Source organism: Blennius ocellaris (assembly GCF_963422515.1).
Source record: "Blennius ocellaris genome assembly, chromosome: 1".
NCBI lineage: Eukaryota > Metazoa > Chordata > Actinopteri > Blenniiformes > Blenniidae > Blennius > Blennius ocellaris.
Window position 1 is genome coordinate 12206994 of NC_137650.1, and position 17371 is coordinate 12224364.

Below are 17371 nucleotides of genomic sequence, written 5' to 3' on the forward strand. Positions count from 1 at the left end.
GTTTGCACATTGAATGGATGTCTTGCAAGGTGGTTGCTGGGATGAGCTACTGGAGTATGCTCTGGGTCAATGATATCACATTGGCCTGAGAGTGACCAGCACTGTTAACATCAGCCATTGCTGAGTGCATGATGTTGTGATTGTGCATTGCTCTAGTGCAGTGTTTTTCAACCACTGTGCCGCGGCACACTGGTGTTCTGCGAGATATAGTCAGGTGTGCCGTGGGAAATTATCCAATTTCAAATTTTTTCAAAAAAAAAATGTACTCTCACAGCCGCTGTCAACTGTGAGAGCAATGTGCAGAGCAATCGTGTATAAATACTGTGGCGAGCGCTGCAGAGGAATTGCTCTGAGTCAAAATTCTATTCTGCCAGCTGACCACCAGAGGCTTTTATTTTGACATAATCAACATTCAACAAACCAAACCAAACTAGACGAAATAATTAACTACAACTCGTAATATAAACAACCCACCAATGCCTGTCCGAGACTTAGGTCCAGGTTTCACACTGAGTAAAAATTAAAAAAAGAAATTTGGAAATACTTTTTTCTGTATTTATTTGATTCCTGTTGATAAAACATTGATGAGAATGACTTTATATTGTTAATATAGGATACAGAGTTTAAAATTTTAACATTTCCGGTTGGTGGTGTGCCTCGAGATTTTTCCAAAGAAAAAAGTGTGCCTTGGCTCAAAAAAGGTTGAAAAACACTGCTCTAGTGGAGTGGCTATATGGTTGTTTTTTTAAATTTTGTTTAGTTTTTTCTGAAAAAGCTTTCATGCTACTTTGTTTCCATTTTCTTGATCATTAATTCTCAAACTATTGTAGACATGGACGTGCTCCTTCTAGTGATTCATGGAGTCATTCTTTGAAGGATTTTTATGAAAATAACTATCATTATCATAACCTTTATGGTCTCTTGCTATATGAAAATCTTGATATTTCAGACACAAGTTTCCCACTAGACAGCTTAGAGTGAGTTGTAAGGTTTGTAAGAATGATCTTTGTTTTAAAAACGATTAAATAATGACTTAATGACTCTGTTTTGATGACTTTATGCGCCTGTTGTCATAACACTGGTGGACTTGGAAAACTCAACATTTTATTACTAAAAACGTTTGAGAACGGCTGGAATAGACGAAGAAAAAAAAAAGCTATTTGTGTTGTGTTCAGGCACAACATAGTCTTTTAACTTCCTGAAGACTTCACCTTGATCAAAGTTAAGTGGAGGCATATCTTGCTTTGCGCGTTGTAGTGAAAAGCGTAATCCTCTCAGACTGGGCAGGATCGCAGTGTCTCTGCGTAAATGATATCGAATGTGGTTCTGCAATGTTGGCGGATTAGAGATGTCTCGCGGCGGCGAGAAGGTTCCGGTCAGACCTTTCTGTGTGGAGTTTGTATGTTCTTCTTGTGTGTGGTTAAGACTGGTGACCTGAACCCGGTGAACCTAACCCTCACCTAAAGTCAGCTGGGATTGACTGCAGCCTATCATGACTCCAAGTAAGATAAAGCTCTGCAGAAGATGGATGATGGACTTTGGAGCTGTTATCCATGAATAACATACCTAAACACACCACGGTGGGAACTGGAAACATTCAAAAAACTTGTGAGCGTTCACATGAACACATGAAACCCTCAACAACTCAGAGCATCTGCAAGAAAGTGACAAACGGCTATGACATCACCCGTATGAGTTGATATACTGTTCAGATGATGCCAGTAAAGTCAATAAAATCTATGAACTTCTACACATTTACAAATGCTGCTATGTTTTTATAGCAAACTGTGAAGCCAAAACTAACTCACTCGAGGTTTCTTTTCACGTTAGCTGTGATAAGGTAGATTTATTAACTAATGCATGATGGTAAAACCCTTTTTCTGATAAATGCTGGTACTGACTGATGTCAAATGTGCTTCTCTGAGTTCACCTTCTTTAGGAATGTATTTAAAAAAACAAAACAATAATGTATTTGCATAACATATTTCTTCTTGCATCGTCTTGGAAGATTTGAAACTGAATGTTAAAAGACTTGGTATCACAAGGTTTCTTTGATAATGTTTGATGTGCGAATCAAAGTTAAAAGGCATGAAAAGAAGCCATTACCACCTTTTCCTCTGGCTGCAGATTATGTTCCAGCCTGGAACATTTAACCACGTTGTTTTCAGCTTAATCATGCTTGTTCCTTCTGCAGCCTGTCTCCTTTCAGTGCAGGATCATTTCAAGGAAATATTTCAAAAGGGACAAAGAGTTCATTTCTGTTATTAGTGCAGAGTATTGTAGGAGCACACAGGGTGTGTGCGTGTGTGCGTGCGTGTGTGGTCTCATTACGTTCAGACGCATCATTTCCAGACATCGTACCTGCAGTGTGTTGAGTTCACACACCACGAACTGAGGTGGAGCTTTCAGTTTTACTACCTTTTTCTGATGTTTGACTGCGTCAGAACAGGGTTGAGGTTAGATGGAAAGTCTGGATTGAGATTCTGCTTTCGGTGGAGCTGTGTTTTGAACAAGGTCTGGATATTGCTGCTATATCATACTTTTTGATCCACTACAATTAGTGGCAGGATAAAAGATGTGATATGTTACAGCTGCGTATTAGGCGATTTGGATGAGTCATTCCATATCAGTTTGTGGGGACTGATTTCATATCACATGGACAGTACAAAGATAAGGTCAAGGCGACGTGACGATGTGGAGGAAACACATGCTTCAAGATTGGAAGGAAAAGGGAGAGGTGACTTAGGCAGGAAAAAAAACAAAACAAAAAAAAAAAAACCTCTTTTTGCACCACAAGTGGTTCATTTCACAAGTGGCACAGAACGCCCCGTGTTCATCTTATCTATGATCACGTACGTTGATCCAGCAGCACTTTTTCTCTATCACCACAGATTTCCGTGCAGCGACTGATAATGTGAAGAGATGATGACGTGGAATATGGAACTGTAATTGAAATGTTGGCGTTTAATTTGAATTGAATAGAAGGTGAAACCAGAAATAACCTCAGAATTAAATAGACAATATTGAGCTTTTATAGTAGTTGTTGCCACCATTATCAACATTTATGGACTGAAGGACTTACTCACCAAACCAAGCCGTCAGTCATAAACAAATAAAACAACTAATCAAGAGCCGATTGGTCTCACACTGTGGCCTTTGTTCTCATCTAACAGGAGTTCATTTACCCAGTGTGTTTGTTGACAGAGAGCTGAGACTGTAAACCAAATTCAAATGAAATCAAGGAACTAAACACTGGGAAATAAACTACTACCTACCTCTACTTTAATGAAAGAGAAACTGTTTCATAACAAAAAGGGAATACAAATGAATGATACCTCTAAAAAGGGTAGGATGAGAGAGAAGAAGGCAATAACAGAAGGGTTTGGAGCTTTTGACTTCATCTTTTTGATCCATCTTGAATCCCTCAATACTTTCTTAAAAAAAAAAAAAAAGGAACGAGAACACCAGTACCAACTTATGTAATGTACAACGGTACCATATAAATACTCACTTATCCATCGATCTCAGACCTGTCATCTAACTTATGGTCTCAGGGTGCTACAACTGATCTTGGAGAGGTTGCTTGTCCGTCAGGAGCGAATGCACTAAAAAATAACACCACAGATGATTTTACAGTAAACAATGAATCTAAAATGTCTGCCCTTGAACTCACATACACACAGGAAAGGCATGCAAACTCCACAACCCAAAGTCCTTGGAGCCTGGACTGCAAACATTCTGTCAATGAGGCTTTTTTTCCTTATATAAATTAGATTACGTCCCTAACTAAATTGGAAAATTAATGTTATGCCGTTGTTGTACATTACAGTTCTGGCTCTATGGATCTTTTTTTAATTCATCCCACAGTCCACTCCCAAGAAAACAGAAAATAAAAAAAAGGAGGGGACTCAGTTATCACAATTTCAAATGTGTTCAGGGAACCATTGGGGGAGGATTTGAGCTTTTCCAGTTTAACGGACAGAAACAGCTCTTTCACCCATCCGCTGTGTGAAGGAGGGTGAGGCTGTTTCCAGTTGAGGAGAAAGAGCCGCCTGGCCAGCAAGGTGGCAAAGGTAAAAACCGTCTGCGTGGCTCTGGAGGTCGATGATTTAGGGGGGGTTCCAAACAGGCTGAGCAGAGGCTCACGAGTATTGGGGATATTTTAAGCTGTACACAAGGTTTTGAACATTCTGGACCTAAAAGTGGGAAGTCTTCGACGGAATTAGAACATATGGGAGTGATTGGCTGGAGAATGTTCGTAGCTATTGCATGAATCAGCTCCACCAGGGTAAATCAGAGAGAGCCTCAAATAAGTGTAATGAGCTTTGTGTACTACTCTGCACCGCAGGACGCCGTGTCTTGCACAAATTGAAGAGGAGTGACCACATGTAAGCATCTTTGCCAATATTCCCCCTGTAATGAGGTTCCTGCTCTCCTGAATGTTTGGAGAAATAGAAGAGCTGATTATCATATAAATGCTAGAAATTATTCACTTATTCAGGCTTAAGAGTCAGCGAAGAGTCGAGCAAAGTTTCTGGATAACGGTTGCTAAGATTGGTTTTCTGGGAGTGAATAAGACGCCTCAGTTGAACTAAATGAAATGGTACAATTTTGGTTAAGGAGATTTTCCTAAGACTTCCAGATATGACATTAAAAAAAAACCTTGATTGTAAAGGTCAGACTGGATCCAGAGGGTAATTGTCATGAACCTGTTTATTACTTAGGTCACACCAATGTGTCGCTGCCAAGAGATTCTCCCTGCTTCTTTGATTGACACCATCTTGCAGTGAATCCCATATTACCAGGTTAAACTGACTTTATCAAGTTGGAAAGCTTGCTGTTGTAGGTAAATGCACCAACTGCACATCACGGAACAGTCTTTAAAAATATCATCAGGACACCACGTGGGAAAGAAACTGTATTGTATATGTTGCATCTTCAAAGTTGACATTGAGACTGTATCTATTCTGTTACTGGTTATGTGTGGATACACTAAACGCTGACATAGTAAATTCTTCAACAGCAATTTAGTCATTGCAGCTTCTCAGCCGTGCCTCACATAGTGTAAATGTTGCCTGACAGCAGAGCTCTGTAGTTTGGTTACTCGTATTTTTACTGGCACTTCCTCCAGTGTTTAATGGTGCATTCGGTGCTTACGCCTTTTCCATTATCCGCACAAAGGGGTAAGGATACATTGCATCATTCTATCAATTAGTTCCCCAATAAAAAGCCGCATTAACAAAAAAAACAAACAAACATTGTTTAGACTTTCTGGCAGCACACAAGGCAAAGCTCTAAACAAAAACCACTTGGACTTATGAAGACAAATGAAATTGAATGATTGAAACACTCTATTGAAACTATGAAAACTACTTTATTCTTTCTTCTCTCTGCAGGTTTATGGAAACGTATTTTTGCCATGTTAATAGCTCAGCCATTAACTGAGACGGGAAAAGTCCTGCTGAGCTGGACAGAAACAGACTGAGACTCCTCAGAATTTCACACTAACCTAAATCAGACATGGGGAAAGTCTACTACATCAGCAAGAACGTAGGCCTTGGATTGCTTTTACTGGCAGCCATTGCACTGATGACAATCCTAGCTCTTTCCATCGCCTATCACAAGGAAAGAGGGAAGACTCAAGGTAAGCCTGGAGATGGAGCATCGGCTAGCACCAGTGCGCCTGCAGCCCCCACCACGGCCTTCACCCCAAAGGATCCCTGGGACTACTACAGACTCCCAGACTCGCTCGTCCCCATTTCTTACAACGTGAGCCTGTGGCCTCGGCTGCAGCCCAACGCAGACGGCCTGTACATCTTCACTGGACACTCCTCGGTGGTCTTCAGGTGTGTGAAAGGCACAGATCTCATCATCATTCACTCCAGCAAGCTGAACCTCACCACCTCCTCCGGGCACCAGGCGAAACTGAGCGGCCTGGGCCAAGCCACGGCGCCAGCGATTCAGAAGACCTGGCTGGTGGAGAGAACGGAGTATTTGGTTATTCAGCTGCACCACAGACTGACTGCTGGAGCCACCTATGTACTTCAAACAGGATTTGTGGGGGAGCTGGCAGATGATCTGGAGGGCTTCTACAGGAGCGAATACCTTCGGGATGGCGTGAACACGTAAGAGACGGCAGAGAATAAGTGCAGTATTGTTCTAATGTTGGGACTTTCGGTGTGACTTTGACAGATTTCCCTCGATTCTCTTGTGTGCTTGAGTTACATGTAACGTAAACACTTTGCAGAGTGGTCGCTACCTCACAGATGCAGGCAACGTATGCCAGGCAAGCCTTTCCTTGCTTTGATGAGCCAGCAATGAAAGCAGTTTTCAGTGTGACCATCACCCACCCCCCAGGCACCGTGGCTCTGTCCAACGGCATGGAAAAGGGTTAGTTAAATAGGAAACTGAATCGCTTAAATGTAACTGGAAATATTTGGATTGATGTATCAAACAGTCTCCTCATGAGTCTCAGAACAAATGACTGGATGTTATGAAGTATCTGCGTGATTGAGAGTCTGACTGTAAATGATTAATATCTAGAACAACGTCGAGAAACAAAAAGCAACTACCCTACAGTGTTAATGCTAACCGATGGTCAAGGTCTAACTTTCTCCTCTTTGTGAGCAGATGCTTCGGACGTCATCATCGACGGCGTGCAACTTAAAGTCACTTCGTTTGAGCCCACGGAGAGGATGTCGACATACCTGCTGGCATTTATTGTCAGTGACTTTGTTCACATTAAGTCGTCCCAAAACAATCTGCTGGTAAGAAATAGTTTCTTTGGAGTTTATCTGATGTGACCAGTGAGGTCTGTATACAGTCAAGATTTTGCTCTTCAACTCTGTTACTGTGGACTTTGCAGATCCGAATCTGGGCCCAGAGGAAAGCCATAGCGAGCAGGCAGGGTGACTATGCTCTCAATGTCACCGGCCCGATCCTGCAGTTCTACGAGCGTTACTACAACACAACGTATCCCCTCTCTAAGTCAGGTAGGTCGACACCTGCATCGGCATGCCGACGAAAAACACTTTCCTGTGAGGACAGAAATATTCGTCTCATATCCCAAGGCACACTGGATGGAAAGAAAACTTCACCTCACGTTTGCTGCAGGATGTTTCGATCCGTGTGTTTCCTCCAGGAATGGCAACAGTCATTTTTAAAGTTTCAATGTTGAAGGAAACCAGGGCATTGCTACGTTTCTGCTGAAGTGCAGCAGTGTGTTGTACACAGCTATGTTACCCGCTGCTTTAAATTGTCTGTGAGCATGAGATGCACAACACTGGATATCTATAAGTTGCAATATATCCCTGAACTTACACTGCACAGCATCAATACTGACCTGCCTGTGTTCCACGGTAAAGAGGAGGACTTACCATCAGTTGTTTCATATTCATCACATGCCAATGTCAATCATGGTTTCACATTATGGCCAATTTTATATATTCAACTGACATAGCTGTTCAACTTCAATGGCTTTGAGTCTAACTATTCTGTTGTTTATTATATTACCTTCAAAATCAATAGATAGAAAATTCAGCCCTGCATTTCCAAATGTATTTACTATGATTTCTTTTCTCAAAAATTACCAAAAAAAAAGAAAGCCTGTTGGGAAATACTAGTGATTCTTCAAACAACTATCAATTTCACCTTTCTTTGTATTTCCAATTACCCCTTCTCCAGAGTAAAATACACACACTCCCTCACACACACTCTCACACACACTTAAATGAATGTTTCCACTGCACTAGATTCTTTTTAAGATTCATCTGGCTGTGATCCAGAGGATAAAATAAAAACATTTTTCTCTCCATTAAACATAAAAGTTGTTAAATCCCAATTTGAGGTTATGATGCAAAAAAAACATTTGGTTTATTTGGTGTCGCCTGATAAAATACAGCATCTCTTCAATGTGGAGAAAAGATGTCAGTACCTGAAGGAAAACGTAGTACGAAGTCGCATGTCGTTCATCCAGAATAATAAGGTCTTTACTTTATTCAGCTTTTAATTCTCAGAGCCACTGGGCTCCATTACTAAAGGTAATAACCGTACCTCCAAGCACACAGCAGTTACTTCTGCTTAATGACCTGTTGGTTTATTTGTGTTTTGGTGTTTCTCGCACTTCATTTATGTCCCTGAAAACCCATCCAAACACAATCAAAACAAACCAGTGGAAGACGACACACTCGTAATGTGTGTTTGGTGCCGGGTCAAAATCACTATATATATAAATTTTCACTTAATTCAGTCTACAATGGTCCAATAGTTCTGTCACATCTTTAAATTGAGGCGAAAACTGAGGAAATATCCATGGTTAAGAATGATTTCTGTGGTGATTCTTGATGATGCCTGAATATAGAAACAGGCCGATTTGACAGAACCGCTCCAGATGTGTCATGAATACAGAGACAATAATCATTGTGTCAGTGCAGACCAACTTATAATCAACCTTTCTCAAAAGATCTTGGGGTGATTCTTGACAGTCGTTTCAATCTTGATAAACAAATCAATTTTGTTTTAAAAACTGGTTTCTTTCAGTTGAGGCTGTTGGCCAAAATAAAATCCAGTGTCTCACAACAACTGTGAGAGAGCCATATGCACCTTTATCACATCGAGATTGAACGACTGCATCTCCGTCTACATTGTCCTCAATCAGACGTCTCTCTGTCGGCTCCGGCTTCACTGTCTTTATTGTTTTGCTGTCATCAAATCAGATGGTCCTTAATTAAAAAGTTGAGGTAACTGTGCCTTTTCCGTTGCTGCACCCCGTCTGTGGAATCGCCTTTCTGTCCACAATAAAACTATTCGGTCCTTCAAGGTCGAGTCAAAACACATATGCACTCGTTTTAACACTAATTGAGCACTGACACTGTAATATTGTGGCCTTGTTTTTACCCTGTTTTTACTCACTGATTGTTTTATTTATCTTTTTTTTTTTTTTTTTTTTTTTGAACTGTGAAGCACTTTGGTCAACCTTTGTTGTTGTTTAAAATGTGTTATACAAATAAAGTAGAATTGGATTGGATTGTAGCAGTTGATCTTGGTTTTAGCAATCAGGGCCACCCACTGCATAGAAAATTAGACTTGAAGTGGAAAGAGCTGAGAGTCTTTGACCTGAAAACAATCTTATGATGACCGTATGAGAGATAAGTGGGTGTGACCATGTTGAAATCTCATTAAGTTGTGTGTTTCTATGTGCTGCTATTTAGTTTCCTGAAAGATGAAAATATTTCTCTCTGTTCTTCCAATATGTGACCAAACATCTGGGTTTCTCATATCATTGTTTTTTGTTTTTTGTTTGTTTTTTTTTAAGTCACTGATTCTTTTGCACATTGTAACAACTGATTTTGTAGACACTCTGGCTTGTTTTCACCGCTTCCTTTTCTCTCTAGATCAGATCGCTCTGCCGGATTTCAACGCCGGAGCGATGGAGAACTGGGGTCTGGTTACATACAGGGAAACAGCCTTGCTTTTTGACCCCGTCCTTTCCTCTACTGGAAACAAAGAGAGGGTCACCACTGTCATCTCCCATGAACTCGCCCACATGGTGTGTGACATTACTCTTCCTAAACTCTGTCATCGGTACATTTTCAGCTTCACTAATGACAAAACAAGCCCTTTTCTTCTCCCTCACACACTCTGAGGATTGCACTCAAGGCCGTGATGATTTCATGATTTCCACGAGGTCTTTTTCCCTCAGTAATGCAGAAACGTTCAAATGAGTCTCAAGCTTGAACATTAAACTCCCTTTTGTGAAAGCAGATGACAAATCATTGCAGTGGGAGCAGCTGACCTTGCACCCCCCACACACACACACACACACACACACACACACACACACACACACACCCGCTGTAAAACAACATAATGGAAATTTTGAGGTTGGGAATTTCTTAATCCCCAGCAGATTCACTTCATATTTTGCTTGGAGCTAAACCGCCGTGCTAACCGTTCACCAAAATCAAAGTTCATGGAAACATTAGTTCTTTGAGCTCGTTAAGTGGAATGGCACTTACCACTGCAGAACTGTAATGTGTGTTTTTGCACATCATGATTTTTTTTATTTGGTTTGTTTTTTTTGTTTTTTTTCAGTGGTTTGGCAACCTGGTGACGTTGAAATGGTGGAATGACTTGTGGCTGAATGAGGGATTTGCCTCATTTGTGGAGTACCTCGGAGCGGATTTTGCCGAGCCCACCTGGAACATAGTAAGAGTCGTTTCCCCGACGTTAAAGCGTCTCACACGCTCGGCATTCACTCTCCTCGCTCGCCTCTTTCGCTCGGCTACAGAAAGACCAGATCATCCTGTATGACGTTCAGAGGGTGTTTGCAGTGGACGCTCTGGCGTCCTCTCATCCGCTGTCCCGCCGAGAGGACGAGGTCAACGACCCCGCTCAGATCAGTGAGATGTTCAACACCATTTCCTACAGCAAGGTCAGCTCCCGCCAGAGCTTCGTCTCGCGTTTCATTCAAGGTCATCTGCAGACATCCCATTCCTGTTTTTGGTATTGCAGGATATATTACTTCATGGTTTTTCCAATCACAGTCCTTCAAAAATGATGAAAAGCAAAGTAATTGTGCACACCGATTTCATAGATATTTAAATATTAAGACCTTACTTTAGTCAGTGGTCCTTGAAATGCGTCTGAAATATCAGTGGATTGCACATGTGCTTCACTGAATTCCAAGAAACTGTAACGAACAATTCCCAGGTCATCACGTCGTCTGCCAAAAAGAAAAAGAAGACATGGTCTTCAATGAATTTGATGGAACTCTGACAAAACAGGACTTTGTGAATGAACACATTTTGAGATTGATGGAAGAAAAATTAATGAGCACAATGTCCTCCATTACTCTGAGATGCTGGAGGTTTGGAGCTCCCGACTCTCGACATTGATGTGGCCAAACTCAGTAGTCATGACGGGAGGGCCTCACTCCAAAGAGTAACCACAAGCTCAATGGTCTCGAAAAAACCCCACCAAACCCCCCCCCCCCCCCCATAAATAAATAAAATCCAGGATTTATTTTTGTAGATGGGTGAAATTTACAGAGGCGCAGCCATCAGTGCAGCTGTACACAGTGAGTAGGAGCAGAGAAGAGCAACATAAGCCAAATCTTACTGAGAGGAAGATTTCCTGCTGTGTGAAACCAGGCACTGCGTTTTCTAATTAGACTGCATAATACTCAGTGAAGATGCATTAACGTCATTGAGCGTTGCAGTGATGACACGATTTCAGAATAACATGCAAACGCTTAAGCATGTACGGAAATATCTCTTTGCCTTTTAATTAGATATTACGATTTTTGCAAATGAATCATGATTAATGGCACTTTTTGATTAATATTTAATATCCTGCCATTTCAAATTGGCAGAGACGGAATGCACAATGCATGAAAACATAATGTATTGCAGTTCTGTGAGTTATTTAAACAATAAATTGGTGGTATATTGTGAAGAAATATTTTTAATAGCTTGTTACAGTGAAATAGTGGCACCATCATGCTTTTTATGTGAAGATAAAAAAGAAGTGTTCATTTCAAAAATGCAATAAGCCTAAATATTGAATAATTTGACATAACGAGAAGAATTAAAGCCACTTTATTCTTAATATGTTGAGGTTGAGATGTAAAAAACATATACTTTTGTATTTGGAGCAATAGCCTATGAATAAAGCTGAATTGAAAATTAATTAAAAAGTACATTTTCCTTTCAGATGAGTCTGAATAATGACAAGTTACTTCAAAGCATCCAAAACCTTGAAAACACCGTGTTATAGTCAGACCGATGTGTTACAATTCCCAGAAATGCAGCAGAGTCTTGAGAAATTGCTACAATTTATGCCTTTTATGGAATTTTCCACTTTACTGATCAATTGAAGAATAAAAAAAAAATCTTTGCCAGCAATTGTAAAATTCCAGACTTGTGTATTTGAGGGAAACAGCAGTATGACTCAGACTCTTTGGTTGATTCAGGATTTTTCCATTTCAATTGGGGCCAGATCACATCACCAGAGCAACATGCTGTTGTAATATTTGCCTTGGGTTGAATTGCATGTTGTGAGAAGTTCAAACCGGTTGGATTGTAATGATTTGTGCTGGTCGTTTTCAGGGTGCAGCAGTTCTCCGGATGCTATCCGAGTTCCTCACTGAGCCGGTGTTTGCCAGAGGACTCAGTGTGAGTAATAAATCTGAAACTTGGTCTCATCGCTTGAGGCCTACTGCCAGTCTACGTGTCAATGACTGTACCAGTTTCTTCTTCCTGTCATGCTCTAACGCATCCCGATCCAAAAAGGAGTTAACAGGAAGCTCATGTTGCTTTGTCTCCTCAGTCTTACTTGAACACGTTCGCCTTTGGCAACACAGTATATACAGATCTGTGGGACCATCTCCAGCAGGTACGCTCAATAATAAAGTGTAGTCCCTAAAAAGGTTTGAGTGATCTGTAAAATGCAAATTAAAAACAGGATCCAATAATTTACAGTTCTCATTTTTTTCATGGGAGGTCGCGCAGAGGAGGTAAACTGGTCTGCCTGCAGTCCAGACCTCACAACAATGACAACATTTAGGGCAAACAAATAAAAACGGAGCCAGATCTGCTGAGCAGATGGATCAGACAAGAATCTGACAGTTGTCTCCTCAAACTTCAGCAACAAGTTTCCTCTTTTACCAGATTTTCAAAGACTTTTGGTACAAAAAGAGGGGATAATATGCAGAGGTGTAGCAAGAAATAATGTATTAATGGCCAAGCACGTATTAACTGACTGTTTTGGCCCCTTTTGACAGTATTGAAGCCCCTAAAATAAGATGATAGTCGTGTAATAAGATGTTTGATTCAATATCATAATAACATTTAGCCAATAAGTTATTTCATGATTGAAAACATATTTTTAAAATCCTTTTCTAAATGTTATAACTATATCCAGTAATGTAATTATATATACATGGGGATACGTTTCAAAGGAATAAAATATTTATTTTGCAGGTTTTATAGTCTGCTTATCAAAGATGTGTATAGTGCAGTGTTTTGTTTTTTAACCACTGTGCCTCAGCACACTGGTGTTCCGCCGTGGGAAATTATCCAATGTCACATTTTTTCTTAAAAAACATTTACTCTCACAGCCGCTGTCCGAGCAGTGTGCAGAGTAAACGTGAATAACTACTGTGGCGAGATCTACAGTAGGATTGCTCTGAGTCAAAATTCTATTCTGCCAGCTGAACACCAGAAACTTTTATTTTGACATGATCACACGTAACCGAAACTTCGTAACAGGATGAGACTCCACCCAACAAATTTCTCACTCATGGTTGCACACCAACATCCAACAAACCAAACCAAACCAGACAAAATAATTAACTATCTGAACCGAGGAACAAAAACACAACACAAGCACAAATCAACACACGACAACCCCAACAATAACCCTCAATAACTTCCAGCAACACATTCCAGAAACTTAACAGACGTCAGTCTGGTTAATCAGCACCACCTGTGGCTGCTCCCATCTTGTATCAAAGTACTGTGTCAGTGACAGTGACAGAAACTAGACGAAATAATTAACTATCTGAACCGAGGAACAAAAACACAGTTTGGTTACTGTGAGAGTAAATGTTTTTTTTTTTTTTTTAATGTGAAATTGGATAATTTCCCATGGCACACCTGACTATATCTCGCGGAACACCATTGTGCCGCGGCACAGTGATTGAAAAACACTGGCGTATACGATAGTCATCATATTTTTTCATTGAGAACTCTGCAACACTCTCTCAATCACAGTTTCAAAGAAATCTTTGACTAATGTATTACATTATTGGCTTTATTACTTTCAGAATAGACAAAATTATAACAATATGATCAGTAATTATTGGCCATTATTTACATTAATGGTTGTTACAAGGGGCAGATATGGTCCTGTTTCTACTTTTTCAAATGTACATTTTCCAAAATGCCGTACTTTACTTGTTATATCCTGTTTTGATAGCATTTTACTCATTTAAGTATTGTGAAAATCTACATTGAATAACTTAACCTGCCTTTATGGTTATGGGTGCGTTTGAGAGCTTGCTCCATACTTCCTTCTGTTTTGCTGGCAGGCCGTTGAAAACACACCAAGTATTCAGATTCCACACTCTGTCCATGAAATCATGAACCGCTGGACACTCCAGATGGGCTACCCAGTGGTCACTATTGACACCCGGACAGGAAGTATCACACAGAAACACTTCCTGTTGGATCCAGACTCTGTGGTGGACAGGCCATCTCAGTTCAAGTAGGAATCATTTTTACCTTTTCCTGTAAGTTCCACATAGATGATTTTTAAAGAGATACTTAACATCATCCCTACTGGTCCAAGCATGCAAACTATTTTAGAATGAGGTTAGAAATATTGTATCTTACAAGACAAAGATCATAAAAGCAGTGGCAGCAGAGAAGACAGCTAAAAGAATTGCATCACCATCATGTGTCATTTCTTGATTTATTGTTTTAATCCGTTTATCCAGCTACACGTGGTTTGTTCCTATTAAATGGATGAAGACGGGAGTGGAGCAGCAACAGTACTGGCTCCTTCAAAACGCAGGTATGGGAAGGCTCATTGAGCCTCTATGAATGAGGAAACTTATTGGTATAATGCAACTTTGCAAACCACTGCATCATCATGTTTGCCAGTGATTGGCATGTCATCCGATTTGGACGCCCAGCGGTTGTCTGCCTTTGGCCAACAGGGAGGAGGCTGAGAGAAAATGTTCAACAAATAATAATAATCTGGGGAGATTATATTTTTATGTTGGCTTGGAATCGCCAAATAGCAGCTGGATGACGTCACAGGGACGAGGGATGTCTGGACTTCTTTGTTCTCCATGTCAGGAACGTGATGGACCCAAAAGCATGCTTGACACAAAAATAGAGTCCAAAGGTGTCCACTGCGCGAGGCGAGGGAGAATCCAAAACACGCTGAGGTCAAAAGCATGAGCAACAAGAGGAAAATTGGGGGGGGGGGGGGAAACACAAGGAACTGCTGGATGTCTGGAGTCTGAGCAACTGAGACGACCTGGCCGAGGGGAGAAGGACACAGACGTGAAACATACACAAGCACACAACATATTAAATGAACAAAACATTAAACGCACACTGCACACAGTTCACGGGGGATCAGACGACACAGACGACACTCCCTATAACAACCAAGACCCCCATGGAGACGAAGCACTGAAGAAGATGAATGGATGTTGTTTTTCTTAGTTGCTTTTTGGAGGGTTAAATGCTATTTTGTTTATCGTCCTTGGTCACTCTGATGTCCTGAAGTCTGGTTCTTCAGAGGTTTCCTTTGTAACAGCGAGTCTTTACTTCCCGTCATCACTTTGTTGCAACCTGATCAAAACTGATCAAATTGAATAAAAATGATGCGCTAAATGATGATGACGCAATGGCAGAGTTAGACAGTCTGCTTTATTTATGCATGCATGCATTTTCTTTTTTTCCTCCGACGCTTTTGCTTAGACACTCACGGGCCAATGAGAGTTTCCAGATCGGACTGGGTGCTGGCAAACACTAATGTATCCGGATACTTCAGGGTGAACTACGATCTTGACAACTGGAATCGTCTCCTCACACTGCTCAACACCAACCATCAGGTGAGTCACAGCCTGGTTCTTATCTCCGATTTGCACTCCATTAGACAATTACAGAAAAGGGAATGATGTCCAATTTATCCTGGAATGAAGTCGTCGCCTGACAACTCAACCAACCAACTCTCTGTGAGGAAGGAAGGCCATGTTTTTGTTGTTAGGGACAAACTTAGTATTAAAATATTCGAGCCAACTCCAACATACATTTTTTCATCATGTTCTTGTTTTTTTTTTAAACATATTTGAGTAAAATTGTCTTTAATTGTTAATTAAATTGAAATATGCTGGCTTTGTGAAATGCTTTTACACCTGTACCATCCTCACCCATTTTCTGAAATTGGAGCCATTTAAGCAGTAATGTCTTTTGTGTGTTTTTTATTTGTGTTTGCTTATTCCCATCAGGCTTTATCAGTCATGAACAGAGCACAGATCATAGACGATGCATTCAACCTCGCCAGGTAAAGAAAGCTAAGTCTCAAACATTTCCTACATGTGTGTTTTGCAAAGCTTGGAACAGTTTGTTGTTGTGTCAGAGCCAAGATCATCAGTACAACACTGGCCCTGAAAACAACTAAATACATGTCCAACGAGAGAGATTACATCCCCTGGGAGTCGGCTCGGAGAAACCTCGACTACTACATTCTTATGTTTGACCGCACCGAGGTCTACGGAGCTTTACAGGTTTGATCCGCATCTCTGGAAATACCAGTATTTGTGCTGATAATAACCCGAAAAGAGAAAAACATCGGAGCTTTAAAACTGTGTTGGTGTATTTTTTCAGGCGTATCTCAAGAAACAAATCCGACCACTTTTTCAACACTTCAAGACACTGACAGCCAACTTTACCCGAGAGCCTGCAAGCCACACCGACAAGTAGGGAAACTGAAGGCAGATCTGTTTGGTTTAATGTCCCAAAAGCGGCGTTTTAACACATTTGACATTGTTTTTCCAGTTTACTCAATCACCTTCCTTCTCAGGTATAATCAGATCAATGCCATACAGATAGCCTGCAGCATGGGTGTGGAGGGCTGCAGGGAGCTGATCAGAAGCTGGTACAGACAGTGGATGAACAATCCAGGTGACAACCCGTGAGTAGTTGAATTCAACCCTTCAGGACTGCTGGACTTTGTCCCGATGTGTCCCAGATCTTCAAGCTTCCAACACACTGCCTGTGTGTCTCACATCTGTACCCATTATATACCCTACATTATGCCACCCAGGATTCGCCCCAACCTGAAAAGCACCGTTTACTGCAGCGCAATAGCCTTCGGTGGTGCAGAGGAGTGGGACTTTGCCTGGAGAATATTCAAGAATTCCACTCTTGCGTCCGAAGCCTCCAGACTCAGGTCGGCCTTGGCCTGCACGAGAGCACCCTGGCTTTTAAACAGGTGCAGTTTCTTATGAATGACACCACCATGTAATGCACTTCAAAGTTCAGAAATCGATCTGTATTCGCCACTTCAAACTGTACAAATGGACTGAAATAAAGACAATATTTAGGGTTGCAGTAAAATTTTTATTTAAAGGTCATTACGGTCATGTTTATATTAGTCTAGCGCACTCGCACTGAAATTGAGCTTCACTGTGTTCTTTAAAAGCAAAAACAATTATTTATTTTTTTGTGGGGGTATTTCTTGATGCAGGTACCTGGAGTACACCCTTGACCCAACTAAAATCCGGAAGCAGGATGCCACCTCGACCATCCACTACATCGCACAAAATGTTGTCGGAATGCCGCTGGCGTCGAAC

At 41.0% G+C, this 17371-nt stretch overlaps 1 protein-coding gene across 1 annotated transcript in view; it reads left to right on the forward strand.

Moving 5' to 3' along the window:
* Positions 1-3950: 3950 nt before the first annotated feature.
* LOC308148910 (aminopeptidase N-like) overlaps positions 3951-17371 on the forward strand; it is a gene marked incomplete at its 3' end in the record, with an annotated part of 14306 nt that continues 885 nt past the window's right edge. The window contains exons 1-19 of the mRNA XM_080520475.1: positions 3951-4073; positions 5397-6125; positions 6248-6390; positions 6631-6767; positions 6866-6992; positions 9393-9547; positions 10093-10206; positions 10289-10432; positions 12108-12173; positions 12328-12393; positions 14090-14265; positions 14498-14574; positions 15495-15628; positions 16025-16080; positions 16156-16303; positions 16404-16495; positions 16600-16710; positions 16843-17010; positions 17266-17371. Coding sequence (XP_080376601.1) covers positions 5521-6125; positions 6248-6390; positions 6631-6767; positions 6866-6992; positions 9393-9547; positions 10093-10206; positions 10289-10432; positions 12108-12173; positions 12328-12393; positions 14090-14265; positions 14498-14574; positions 15495-15628; positions 16025-16080; positions 16156-16303; positions 16404-16495; positions 16600-16710; positions 16843-17010; positions 17266-17371 — 2625 coding nt within the window. The 5' untranslated portion in view covers positions 3951-4073; positions 5397-5520. The remainder of the gene's footprint in view (positions 4074-5396; positions 6126-6247; positions 6391-6630; positions 6768-6865; positions 6993-9392; positions 9548-10092; positions 10207-10288; positions 10433-12107; positions 12174-12327; positions 12394-14089; positions 14266-14497; positions 14575-15494; positions 15629-16024; positions 16081-16155; positions 16304-16403; positions 16496-16599; positions 16711-16842; positions 17011-17265) is intronic.